Genomic DNA, 13,352 nt, shown 5'->3' on the forward strand with positions numbered 1-13,352 from the left:
ATTGTAGAGATGAGATCTCGCAAAGTTGCCCAGGCAGGTCTCGAACCCGTGGGCTCGGGCAATCCACTCACCTCAGCCTCCCAAAGGCGTGGAATTACAGGCTGAGCCACCGAGCCTGGCTCTTTCTTTGTTTTTTAAAGAGACAAGATCTTGCTAAATTGCTCAGGCTGGCCTTGAATAGGATCTCTTCAGCCTCTGGAGTAACTGTACCCATCTTTTGTATTTCTTTAGCAAAAGGAAACACATAAGTTTTCTGTGCCTTGGAATAATGGAGCGAGAGATAAGAAATCACAATAGTTAGAATCCCAGTTCTGATACTTTTTAGTAACACATCCTTGCACAGTCTTAATTTTCTGTTTTCTAAGTGTGTTCTACATTTTAGTGGTGTTACTTGGCACAAGGGTTTTGTGGACAAATAAACAGGTTTTTAATTACAGTTTTTCTGATCTGATCATTTTGTATGCAGTGGTATATTGTTCAAGAGGGAAGTTGAGAATATGTAGCTTTTTAAAACTTAGTGACGTGTTTCACCATGAAACTTTCTACCAAGCTGTGGCTCTTCGGATTAGTATTTAGAAAAAGGCTGAGACTGCAGCATGATCATCAATGATTCTCTACCTAATGTTAAAGGGTAGGAAGAACAAAACACTTTGTTAGTATGTCTGGGAGGTGAGGGGAATGGCATTTAAACAGACCAGAACAGAGGAGCAGAAGTCACACGGATAAGGATGGAACTGATGAAAGTGTGTGGTAGATTCAAACTTAAGATAAATCAAATCTCTTAATTTACTTTTGGTATCTGGGGAACCTAAGTACTTTGGCTGTAGAGATATTTTAGGGAAATGTGCTTTGGACCAAATACCTTAGTTTTAAACAAATTCTTAAGAAACTTAGTCTCAGATTCTTTCTCTGATACATACAAGATACTCTTTTGGGGTGGCACGTAACATCAATAAGGGTACCTGATCTCAAACCAGGCAAAGTGGGGACCGAAGGGAGGCCCAAACTTCACCTGTATGATTACCACCTGTACACCTAATCCGGCATTGTACCCTACATCTTTAAAATTACAAAAAAAGTACTCTTTTAGCTCCAACTTTTACAGTATAATGCTTAAAAAAATGTTTTATGGGCCAGGCGTGGTGGCTCACGAGGCCTGTAATCCCAGAACTTTGAGAGGTGGAGGTTAGAGAATTGCCTGAGCTCAGGGGTTTGAGACCAGTCTGAGCAACGTGGTGAGACCTCGTCTCTTCAATAAATCATAAAATTAGCATGGTGGGGTGGTACACACCTGTAATTCCAGCTACATGGAAAGCTGAGACAGAAGGATCGCCTGAGCCCAGCAGGTTGAGGCTGCAGTGACTGTGAGTGTGCCACTGCATTCCAGCCTGGGCGACAGAGTGAGACTGATTCCAAAAAAAAAAAAAAAAAAAATTTTATGGGCTCTCTTGTTACTATTCATATATCAAAACAATTTTGAGGCTCATGTTTGTGAAACATACATTGACTTCTGAATGACTTTATGGTTAGTTATTGAATTTAAACATCCTTTTAAGTTTGTAATTTATTTAGTGGTCTGTAATTTATTTACTGTTGGGTGGTGATCTAAACTAATGGTTCTCCCATCCAAGTACTAACCAGGCCTGACCATGCTTAGCTTTGGAGATCAGACCAGATCTGATGTGTACAGGGTAGTATGGTCATAGACAAAACCAGTGGTTCTCAATCAGGGATGGTTTTATATTTGGCAGCATGTGGGTATAATTTTGGTTGCCAAAACTGGGATATAAGGAGAATGCTGGCTCAAAATGTCAGTAGTGCCAAAGTTGAGAAATCCTGACCGTAATTCATGTTTCTGTATTAGTCACCTTGGGAAACCAGTCATTTTTAAAAGCTAGTTACAGTCTAGGTGTGTAATTTATATGGATAGAAATGTGTGCCCTCTTGCATAATTATGTCTCTTTATGGATATGGCTGTATGGAGCATCTATCAGTTCTTTGTGTACTTTTGCCTTATATGAATGTAAACAAGTTCTGTATATCTGAATGAGAAAGATTAATATGCATGTTGGCATAAGAAAATGTATGAGAGAAGATCTGTACATTCCGGATGCTATTTTTGTCCTCGCCTGGTTAAAGCCACCTTTAACCTCGTCATGCTTGATTCTTAGTGTTAGTATCACCATGTAAGGATGTTCTGGGCTGTAAAGATTTATATAGTACTGTTAAGACCTTTTAAAAAAGTTTTTGTGTTATTGAGCGAAGCATATTACAGCTGTTTTTCAGTCTTTTCTTAGCCTTGCTACTATCTGTTTAGCATTATATAAAAGGGATAGTAGTTAGTAAAAAAGAAAAGCTGAGCCATAAAATTATTAAAGTTCCCTAGATGAATGAAGTCTGTTATTACTCAGTGAACCCAGAAGTGTGTTCTTGCTGGATAAATTATAATTTGTCAGTTTTGCACCTGAGATCTAGCCTTTTAAATGTGGATTAGGCTGGGGGTGGTGGCTGACGTCTGTAATCCCAGCAATTTGGGAGGTGGTAGCAAGGGGATTACTTGAGCTCAGGAGTTTAAGACCAGTCTGGGCAACTTGATGAGACTTTGTCTCTACACTAAATCAAAAAGATAATTGGGTATGATGGCACATGCCTGTAGTTTCAGCTACTTGGAAGACTGAGGCAGGCGCATTGCCTGAGTCCAACAGACTGAGGCTGTGGTGACCATGAGTGTGCCTCTCTACTTCAGCCTGGGTGACAGAGTGGGATTCTGACTCAATGAATACATGGATGGATGGATGGATGGATGGATGGATGGATGGATGGATGGATGGATGGATGAGTGAATGGATTGATTAGTGAGGAAACCAGGTTTAAGGCAGTACAATGTTTCTAAAATAAAACGTTTTGAAAAGTATTTTTGGTAGTCATGACAGGAATATAATGAGACCTCACAATGTCATAACACATTTTAGAAAACTCAGTGCCTTGGCTGTGAGTTGTTAGTCATACTAAGAGGTAGAGGCTTCTACGTTACTAATGTAACAGAGTCTTTTAACTTAACTTCCTAATGAAAATTGACAATAAGTACGTGATAATCTACACTAGGTCAGTACAAATAAAATTCTAAATTTCTCATAAAAAAAAGGTGCATACATACCATTCTAAAGAGAAAGAAATACACAAAATAGAACGATACCTTACTGACCAATAGTGAATGTTATAATGACAGCTGGATCTGCTGTTATCATAGTTTTTCCTCCCCCCTTTGGTAAGAGATTCCTAAATCACCAGGAAACTAAGGCTGAGTAAGGGTTATGGGAGGAAGAGCTTCTACGGTGAATCTGGGTATAATTTAGTCAGTTTAATTCATTTGTGCCGGACTTGAAGGAAACTGGCACTGATACCAGGAAGTGATCACCATTATATGATTACATTTGTCTTATGTGGCACTGCTCTAGGAGCGCCACTTAAGCTCTAAAACGTTGTTATTTAAGGCTCAAAATCTTTTTTTTTTTTTTTTGAGTAGGAGTCTTACTCTGTCACCTGGGCTTGAGTACAGTGGCACGTTCACGGCCACCACAGCCTTGACCTGCTGGGCTAAGGTGATCCTTCTGCCTCAGCCTTCAGCTGGAACTACAGGCACATGCCACCATGCCCAGATAATTTTTTTTTTATTGTAGAGATGAGGTCTCTCCAAGTTGCTACTAACCCACGGACTCAGGCAATCCTCTCACCTTGGCCTCCCAAAGTGCTGGGATTATTACCATGAGCCACCATGCCTGGCTAAAGTCCTTTTTTCAATGCTTGCTTTCAGATGTTTTTGAGCTATATTTATGCTCTAAAATGTCACACATGTATGTAGGACTTTACCCATTTCCTCACTAGCCCCAGAATACTGCTTATATGTGGGTGTGGAGGTGTAGTGGTTGTTAAATTGGTGGTCAGATTGCTAAAGCTTTGTGAATTGCTTTTTTTTCTTTTTAAAACCAGGCTCAAAATGCCTTAACACTTATAAATTTACATATAAGTTAATTTTACATTTTTAAAATTTCACTGATCACTTACTAATTGACCTTTTTTTGGCCTACTTAGGTATCCTTAATAGAACAGTGGCCTGCCTCTAAAACTACAGACTTAGATAATTTGTCTTGTTTTAGTGGAGGTTCATGTTAATGTATCTGGCAACTTGCAGTGTTGATCAGGGTGTAGGTAGATTATTACAGGTGTTGATAATTTGTCCATTTGGTGGTTGAGAGTCTTTTAGAGGATGCTTCTGTACTTTTTTGGGGTTATGAACACCTTTGAGAATTTAGAATCTCACCAGAATAATGTGCTTAGGTAACTTCCCATTTTATATGTAGTCTTTGGAATTGTCAAAGCCCCTGGAGTCCGTTCATAGATGCTAAGAGAAGAATGCCTCTTACTGATGCTTAGCACATTGCTAAGGTTTTTAGGAGCACCTGATATATTGTTATTATTGGATATTGGCCATGTTAGTTACCTTTGTTTTAGCAGTAACATAAATTAAGAGGCAATGAATTCAGATAAAACCATGGGATCTCTAAATAACGTGTTTCTTTATAGTACATTGTATAATTTCTTTTCTTTTTTAAGTTTGTGATTCTACTAAGGAAATCTCCTTCCACATAAAGAGTTGCCTTCTCTAACCCCACCTCTTTTGCCTCCTCTCAATCTGCAGCTGACTCTTGAACAACATGGATTTGAATTGCACAGGTCCACTTATATGCAGAATTTTAAAAATAAATCTGCCGGGCTCGGTGGCTCAGCCTGTAATCCCGCGCCTTTGGGAGGCTGAGGTGAGTGGATTGCCTGAGCCCGCGGGTTCGAGACCCGCCTGGACAGGTGAGACCTCATCTCTACAATAAATCAAAAAATTAGCCGGGCGTGGTAGCGCGTGCCTGTAATTCTGGCTACTCGGAAAACTGAGGAGGAAGGATCACCGGAGCCCAGCAGGTCGAGGCTGCGGTGGCCGGGAGCGGCCACTGCACTCCAGTCCGGGCTACAGAGTAAGACTCCAACTCAAAAAAAAATAAATAAATAAAAATAAATCTATTGGAAAATTTTTTGGAGACTCAACAATTTGAAAAACAGGCAAATCATGTAGCTTTGAAATGGGGGATGATTTAGGAAAATGTTATGTATATCATGAACGCATAATACTGTACATAGGTACTAGTTTATTTTATCACTTACTACCATACAATATACACAAAACCTATTATAAAAATTTATCAAAACTTACATATAAGTACATCCCACACATAGGGCTGTTTGCAGTTGAGAGAAATGTTAATAAACATAAAGATGCAGTATTAAACCCTAACCTCATAAAACTAGCTGTAATACATACTGTACTACTGTGATAATTTGGTAGCCATTTCCTGTTGCTGTTGTGGTGAGCTCAAGTGTTTCAGGTATCCACATAAAAAAGCCACATGACACTAGTCATCTCTACATGAGCAATTGATCTCTCCAGTTAATTGCATATTGCAGTTAAAATTGATCTCTTGCTTTTGTTATGTATTTTCAGCATGTTTATTGCAATGCTGTAAACCATGGGATCCATGGGAAGTTCCATTAGTGATGCTGGAAATGCTCCCAAGAAACAGAAAAAAGTCATGACATTATGAGAAAAAGTTGAATTGCTTGATATGTACTATAGATTGAGGTCTACAGCTTTGGTTACCAAGGTCTGTTGTTTCAAGATAAATGAGTTCTGCATAAGGACCTTTAAAAAAAAAAAAAGATTTGTGAAGCTGTCACTGCAGCTACACTAATAGGCACAAAAACCTCGCACTTTTTGCAAAATGCCATTTTTATATTGAAAATGCAACTTTTTTGTGGGTACGGGATTGCTGTAAGAAAGGCTTATGTAAGCCAGACATAGTGTCTGAGATTTGTAATCCCAGCACTTTGGTAGGTCAAGGTGGGAGGATTGCTTGAGCCCAGGAGTTTGAAACCAACCTGGACAACATAGTAAGACCTCGTCTCTACAAAAAATTAAAAAATTAGTTGGGTGTGGTGGCATGCACCTGTAGTGCCAACTACTTAAGAGACTGAGGTGGAAGGAGCACCTGAGCCCAGGAGTTAGAGGCTGCAGTGAGCTGTGATCCTGTTACTGCATTCCAGATGGGGTGACAAAGAGACCCTGATTCAAAAAGGGGAGGGGGCATACCTATAGATTCTAATGTGATTCAAGGAAAGGGGAAGTCATTATACGATAACTTAAAGCAAAAGGAAGGTAAAGGATCTAAAGTTGGAGAATTTAATGCCAGCCAAGGATGGTTTGATAATTTTAGAAAGAGGTTTGGCTTAAACAAAAAAATCAGGATAACAGGGGAAGCAGCTTCTGAACTAAGAGGCAGTAGAAGACTCCTGGACTCCATTATGACAATAATTGAAGTAAAAAGCCTCAACAGTTATTTAATGAAGATGACAGTGCCCTTTTTGAGGGAAAAAAAAAAAAAAAAGATACAAAGGACATTTACAAATTATGGAAGAGGTGTGAGCCCTGGATTCAAGGATAAGGGGGATAGGCTAATACTACTGTTTTGTGTAAATGCAGTTGGGTTATGATCAGGACTGCCCTTGTTTATAAGGCTGTTTACCCCCAAGCCTTGAAAAGAAAGGATAAATACCAGATCCCAGTCTCTTGATTGTTCAACAAGGAAACCTAAACAGTGAGAATCCTTTTTCTGGATTGGCTCCATTGAGTCTTTCTTTGTCCCTGAAGTCAGGAAGCATCTTGCCAGTAAGAGGTTGCCTTTTAAAGTACTTTTGAGGCTGGGCATGGTGGCTCATGCCTATAATCGTAGCACTTTGGGAGGTGGAGGTGAGAGGATTGCCTGTGCCCAGGGGTTTGAGACCAACCTGGGCAACTTGGCGAGACCCCATCTCTACAATAAATCAAAAAATAGCTGGGCGTGATTGTGCCTGCCTGTAGTTCCAGCTACTTGGAAGGCTGAGGGGGAAGGATTGCCTGAACCCAGTAGGTCTAGGCTGCAGTGGCCGTGAGTGCGCTAATGCACTCCAGCCTGGGTGACTGAGTGAGACTCCAACTCAAAAAATAAAAATGAATGAATGAGTGAATGAGTGAATAAAACTTTTTTTGATATTGGGTAATGCCCCTGGCCACCCAGAACCCCATGAGTTCAACACCGGAGGCATCAAAGTAGTCTACTTGCCTCCAAACATAACATCTTTAATTCAGCCTCTAGATCAGAGGGTTCATAAGGATTGTTAGGCTCATGACATATGATGTACTCTATGGAGAGGATTGCCAATGCTGTGGAAGATAACACTGATACAGAGAACATCATGAAAATCTGGAAAGATTACACCGTTGGAGGTGCTATTACTGTTACAGAAAAAGCCATGAAAGCCATTGTGGGAGAAAACTGCATCCTGATGTGCATGGCTTTACAGGATTTTTGGCAGAGCCAGTCAAGGAAATTATGAAAGACACTGTGGATATGGCAAGAATTTACAGATGCCAACCAGATAAATTAACAGTAGACAGCTTGATGGACGCAGTGCCAGAAAACAAATTGACATTAGACAGTCTGGCAGAAGGGGGGTCATTCAAGACTGCTTTTGACTTTTTTTATGACAAGGACCTTTCTATGATATGGGCACTGAAATTAAATGGTGGAGGAATGACTAGTACCATAAAGAAACATTTTTAGAGAAATGAAAAAGGAAAAAAGACAAATAACAATGTCTTTTCATAAAGTTATACCAAGTGTGCCTATCTCCCCTTCCGCGCTTCCTCTGCCTACTCGATATAAAGTCAACGAGAATGAAGAACTTTATGATGATCCACTTCCACTTAATGAATAGTAAACACTTTTCTCTTCCTTATATGATTTTTCTTAGTAACATTTTATTTTCTCTAACTTGCCTTGCTGTTAGAATACAGAACATAATACTTATAATGCACAAAATATGTGTTAGTCGACTGTTATATCGGTAGGGCTCCCAGTCAACAGTGGGCTGGCTATTCATAGTTAAGTGTTTAAAGAATCAAAAGTTATGTGGTACCCCTAGCTCCCTTGTTGCTCAAGGGTCAACTGTATATTGTCTTAAGTCATTAACACATTTAATAACTTCCTAGATCTTTTTTATATCTGTAGTAATAAAGTAACTTAATTGCAGTCATTTGATATTTTTGTTGTTGAATACTTTTAAAAATTGTTGTAAAATAAATGAAACATTTTAACTTTTTTGTTGTACAGTTCACTGGTGTTAAATAAATTCTACTGTTTTGCAACCATCACTACCATCTATCTCCAGAACTTTTTCATTTTCCTGAACTGGAACTTTGTATTCATTAAACAGTAACTTTCATCCTGAGTGACAGTGAGATGCCATCTTAAAAAAAAAAAAAAGACACTCTAAGTTGAGACATATAAAATCATTTTTAAAGGTCATTGAAGCCATAATTCATGGTGGTTTGTAAAAGTAACATTTTATTTTATTTTAGCATGCCAACGAAGATGTGGAAAGAATGTTACTAGGAAACAAGTGTGATATGGACGATAAAAGAGTTGTACCTAAAGGAAAAGGAGAACAGGTAAAACCCCCTGAATGAAACTGACATACTGCCTTTTCTTTGTAAAGATAATACTACTTTTGAATATTTTTATAGTAGTGGTGATGGAATGCACTAAGCTAGTCACATAGTTTTTAAATGCTTGTTAGAAACAATAGTTTATCATTTGGGTGAAATTTTTTGGGTGCATATCTGACATGTATGGGAGAATTAAATCTGTGGCCATAGTATTTTTAGCCTTAATTAAGTTACAAAGAGGGAAAAATAAAAATCAGTGAATCTCAGTTCTTTAACTTAGGACTTTAAAGAAATGTATCAATTAATAAGATTCTAAAGTTTTACAATCAGGAGCTTGTGACGAGCAGAAATTGAAATTAGATCTAATTACAAGTTAGGGAAGTCACATTGTGCTTCTCCTAAGTTTACCTCCAGAGTGAAATATCGGATTTAGAATATCTGAAATAAACTCTTGGGGTAAGGAGAGGAGTATTTTGATTATTTTTCTTTTGTTTTATGGAAGAGCTTGGCTCACTGAAATAAACTTTTATGTATTCTATTTGGGACCAGTGCCTTCAGAATAAAATTCATATTTCCTCTAAGATGTTAAAGTCATCAGTTGGCAACTCATGTTTGATAATTTTATGATGATATTTTGCTTCTGTTTTAGATTGCAAGGGAGCATGGTATTAGGTTTTTTGAGACTAGTGCAAAAGCAAATATAAACATCGAAAAGGCGTTCCTCACATTAGCTGAAGATATCCTTCGAAAGGTACGTTCCTATTTTTACTTCCTGCTGAGCTACCTCAGTGTCTCAGCTGATATTTTGTCTCTTCTAAAGTACTGGGTTTATATACTAAATTTGAGTTTGGGCAGTATTGTTCCTAAAAGATTACCCATTGCCAATGTCTAATCCTCCAAAGTCAAGTAAGGGACTGAGACAGAAAGCCATCTAAAAATCGGGAGTATCTGGTTAGTGGTAACAGTTACTCCTCTGAGCTTTCACAGTTACTCTCTAGTCCCCAACTCCATACTCTTTTTTCCAGCTTCTTATCTTGTTCCAGATAAGAATTATTACTCTTCATGCATCCTTTGCATTCTCACACATAACTTAAGAGATGTTAAGAATAGAAGTTCAGTGGCTCAGTCTGTAATCCTGACACTTTGGGAGGCTGAGACGAATGGATTGCCTGAGCCTGCGAGTTCGAGACCAGCCTAGGCAACTTGGCAAGACCTTGTCTCTACAATAAAAAATAATAAAAATTAGCTAGGCATGGTAGCGTGCACCTGTAGTTCCGGCTCCTTGGAAGGCTGGGGCAGAAGGATCGCCAGAGCCCAGCAGGTTGATGCTGGGGTAACTGTGAGCATGCCATTGCACTCCAGCCTAGGCGATGGCGTGAGACTCCAACTCAAAAAAAAAATAAAAAAGAAAGAAATGAATCGCTCATGCAGTTATTGCTACAGGAACGCTATTCTTCCATACAGTCACTTTTTAGTTAGCCATATGAAGGACATGTTTGTATTCGGTACGTACTGAATAAATGGAATAAATGCATCCTCAGATTTCATTTAGCCAGTCCTCCCAACCTATGATGTTAAAAAAAAGAGTAATGCTGAAAATTATCTTGGGAAATATGTTTTACTTCAGATTTGTTTCTGGGTTTCTTAGTTTAAGATTTGTGAATCCCAGTACTTGCCAGTGTAAGTAACATATAACAAAATTGGGAAATCCGATTTTTATATTGAATTCTGTATTCAATTTGTTGTATTTTAAATTTCTGATAAATTCTAAAAGAGAAGCAAACATTGTATAGAAGAAAGTGTAATCACTTATGGTAACCTTTCTGTTATTATATTTGAAATAGTATTTTTTTAAAAAACCAACCTATGGGTAAAAATATCTATAAAATATAACCTGAAATAGTCTGTGGTTCTTATCCCTGTAATCCCAGTGCTTTGAGAGGTCAAGATGGGAGGATTGCTTGCAGCTGAGACAGGAGGATCCCTTGAGCCCAAGAGTTCAAGGCTGTAGTAAGCTATGATTATGCCAGTCTACTCCAGACTGGGCAACAGAGTGAGACCCTGTCTCAAACAAAATAAAAAAAATTTAAAAGACAGGTGGGGTGGCTCAAGTCTATAATCCCAGCACTTTGGGAGCTAGAGTCGAGAGAATTGCCTGAGCCCAGGGTTCAAGACCAGCCTGGGCACTTTAGTGAGACCTTGTCTCTACAGTAAATCAAAAAATTAGCCAGGCGTGGTTTCATGCGCCTGTAGTTCAGCTATTTGGTGGAAGGCTGAGGCAGGAGGATCATCTGAGTCCAGCAAGTCAAGGCTGCAGTGATTGTGAGCTGTGCCACTGCACTCCAACCTGGGCAACAGTGAGACTCCGACTCAAAAAAAAAAAAAAAGGAAAAGTTTTTAAAAAGGTGGTGTGTCACATGTAAATCTAAGGAAATTTCTGAGCAATTATAAGAAATTGAGTTTAGATATTTACATTGAAGTAAATTAAATTCTCTGTATGGCATTACTAAAACCCTAACTTAATTTTTACAGTGAAACATAGGAATCTGCTAACTACAATTTAATGGTCAAATTGGAAAATAAAACCAGCCTTCAGTTATTGCTGCTCAAAGGGACTACAAAAGCTATACCCTTTCAAGTCTGCCAGCATCCTGAATGTCATGTTTTGGGATACTTTAGAAGATGTTTTTCTATGAGAATTCGGGGGAAACTTAAAGCTTACTAAATAACTATAAAGAACATAGTATATCGGTTGATTAAAAAGCAGATTAAGGTGTTTGTAGAGCTCTCAGTTTTAAAAATTATACGCCAAGCCTGTGCACACTCACAGTTTGTTATATTTAGCAAATAAAGATCTGGAAGGATAGAGAGTGAACTCTAAATAGTGCGTATTCCAAGAGAGTGGTGGTTGGGGAGGGACCATAGGACAAGTTACTGACTTATCAGCAGTTTTGTTTTGAAATTCTAATATGCTTCTTTTTTGAATTGAAAAAATAGTTAAAAATTTTTTTTTGGCTGTGTGCGGTGACTCACACCTATAATCCCAGCACTTTGGGGAGTTGAGGTAAGAAGATTGCTTGAGCCCAGAGGTTCGAGACCAGCCTGGGGGATTTGGCGAGACCTCATCTCTACAATAAATCAAGAAAAATTAGCCAGTCATGGTGGCACATGCCTGTAGTTCCACTACTTGAAAGACTGAGGTGGAAGGATCTCCAGAGCCCAGCAGGTTGAGGCTACTGTTGCCATGAGCGTGCCACTGCACTCCAGCCTGAACGACAGAGTGAGACTCCAACTCAAAAAATAAAAACAAAAAATTCTGTCCCAATGGGTAAAAATAAAACCCATTAGAATTGCTTGAGAAAGTAGATTTGTATTATTTATTGTTCCTTTGGGGAACAAAAAAATAGTACAGAAAAATACTAGGTTAACTAGGAGAAAAAAGCTTGTGTGTTTTCTTTTGTTTGTTTTTTGATATGGAGTCTCGCCATGTTGCCATAGCTGGAGTGCAGTAGCTATTCACAGGCATGATCATAGTGCACTGCAATCTGAAACTCCTGACCTCAAGAGATCTTCTTAGTAGCTAGAACTACAGGGAAGCAAGCACCCAAGTCTGGCTCTTTTTTTAAATTTTTTTTTTTTTTTAAAGATGGGGATCTGACTATGTTGCTGAGTCAGGAGTCTTACTCCTGGACTCAAGTGGTTCTTTCACCTCATCCTTTTCTAGTAGCTGGGACTCAGGATGCACACCACCACATATGGCAAAATTATATTTTTAATTAAATTAAGGGAATAAAAGGAATAGGGAAACATACTTTGATTTTTTTTTCTCTCTTGAGCTGGGATCTCACTTTGTTGCACAGGCTGGAGTGCAGTGGCATAAGCACAGCTAACTATAGTGTTGACCTTCTGGACTCAGGTGAGCCTTCTGTCCCAGCCACTTGAGAGACCTGCAACCACATCTTGCTAACCACATCTTGCTAACCACATCTTGCTTTATTTATTGGGTAGTGACACGGTCTGGTTGTGTTGCCTATGCTGGTTTTGAACTCCTGGACTTAAGCAATCCTCCTCTTGCCTTGACCTCTCAAAGTATTGGGATTACAGGCATGAGCCACTGTGCCCGGCCTAAAAAGAAAAAACAAATGCTTTTTTTTTAATTGGTGGAAGGTATTTTGTGTTTCAGAGATTGGTGGTTCAGGATGAAAAATTGTTTCAATACTCTCAATCCAAGTAAAGACCAGGATATAACTGACAGGAGTCATCACTAAGACAGGAGTCATCACAACACATAGTGAAAGGTCCTTGTGTCTGTTCTCTTTCTGGGCTTTTTGGTCTTCTCCATGGTTTCTGCTTACTTTCTGCCTGTAGCGTGTCCTTTGATTTTCTTACCAGTCTTGGCATTTTTTGGGAATAGTGATAGATAATCATCATATAATTTATGCCCTACAAGTAGAGCTTCGTTATCATATTAAAGGTTAAAGTATGAATATACTAATCTCACTTTAGAGTTTTCTCTGTGTAAGCAGACCCAGATACAAGGTAGCATTTTTTTTCATACACATGCACACACTTTGATGTGGTACAGTTATGAGTTTAAAAACATCAGACAGCCGGGCTCGGTGGCTCAGCCTGTAATCCCGCGCCTTTGGGAGGCTGAGGTGAGTGAATTGCCTGAGTCTGCGGGTTTGAGACCCGCCTGGGCAACTTGGCGAGACCTCATCTCTACAATAAATAAAAAATTAGCCGGGCGTGGTAGCGCGTG

The 13,352-nt window shown here is 39.0% G+C and overlaps 1 protein-coding gene across 1 annotated transcript in view; it reads left to right on the forward strand.

Annotated features, from left to right (window-relative positions):
* RAB10 (RAB10, member RAS oncogene family) overlaps nt 1–13,352 on the forward strand; it is a 107,822-nt gene that overhangs the window by 89,757 nt on the left and 4,713 nt on the right. The window contains exons 4-5 of the mRNA XM_008069863.1: nt 8,504–8,593; nt 9,240–9,341. Coding sequence (XP_008068054.1) covers nt 8,504–8,593; nt 9,240–9,341 — 192 coding nt within the window. The remainder of the gene's footprint in view (nt 1–8,503; nt 8,594–9,239; nt 9,342–13,352) is intronic.

Source organism: Carlito syrichta, unplaced genomic scaffold, assembly GCF_000164805.1.
Source record: "Carlito syrichta isolate Samal-C Ts95f unplaced genomic scaffold, Tarsius_syrichta-2.0.1 Scaffold312243, whole genome shotgun sequence".
In the NCBI taxonomy this organism is placed as follows: domain Eukaryota; kingdom Metazoa; phylum Chordata; class Mammalia; order Primates; family Tarsiidae; genus Carlito; species Carlito syrichta.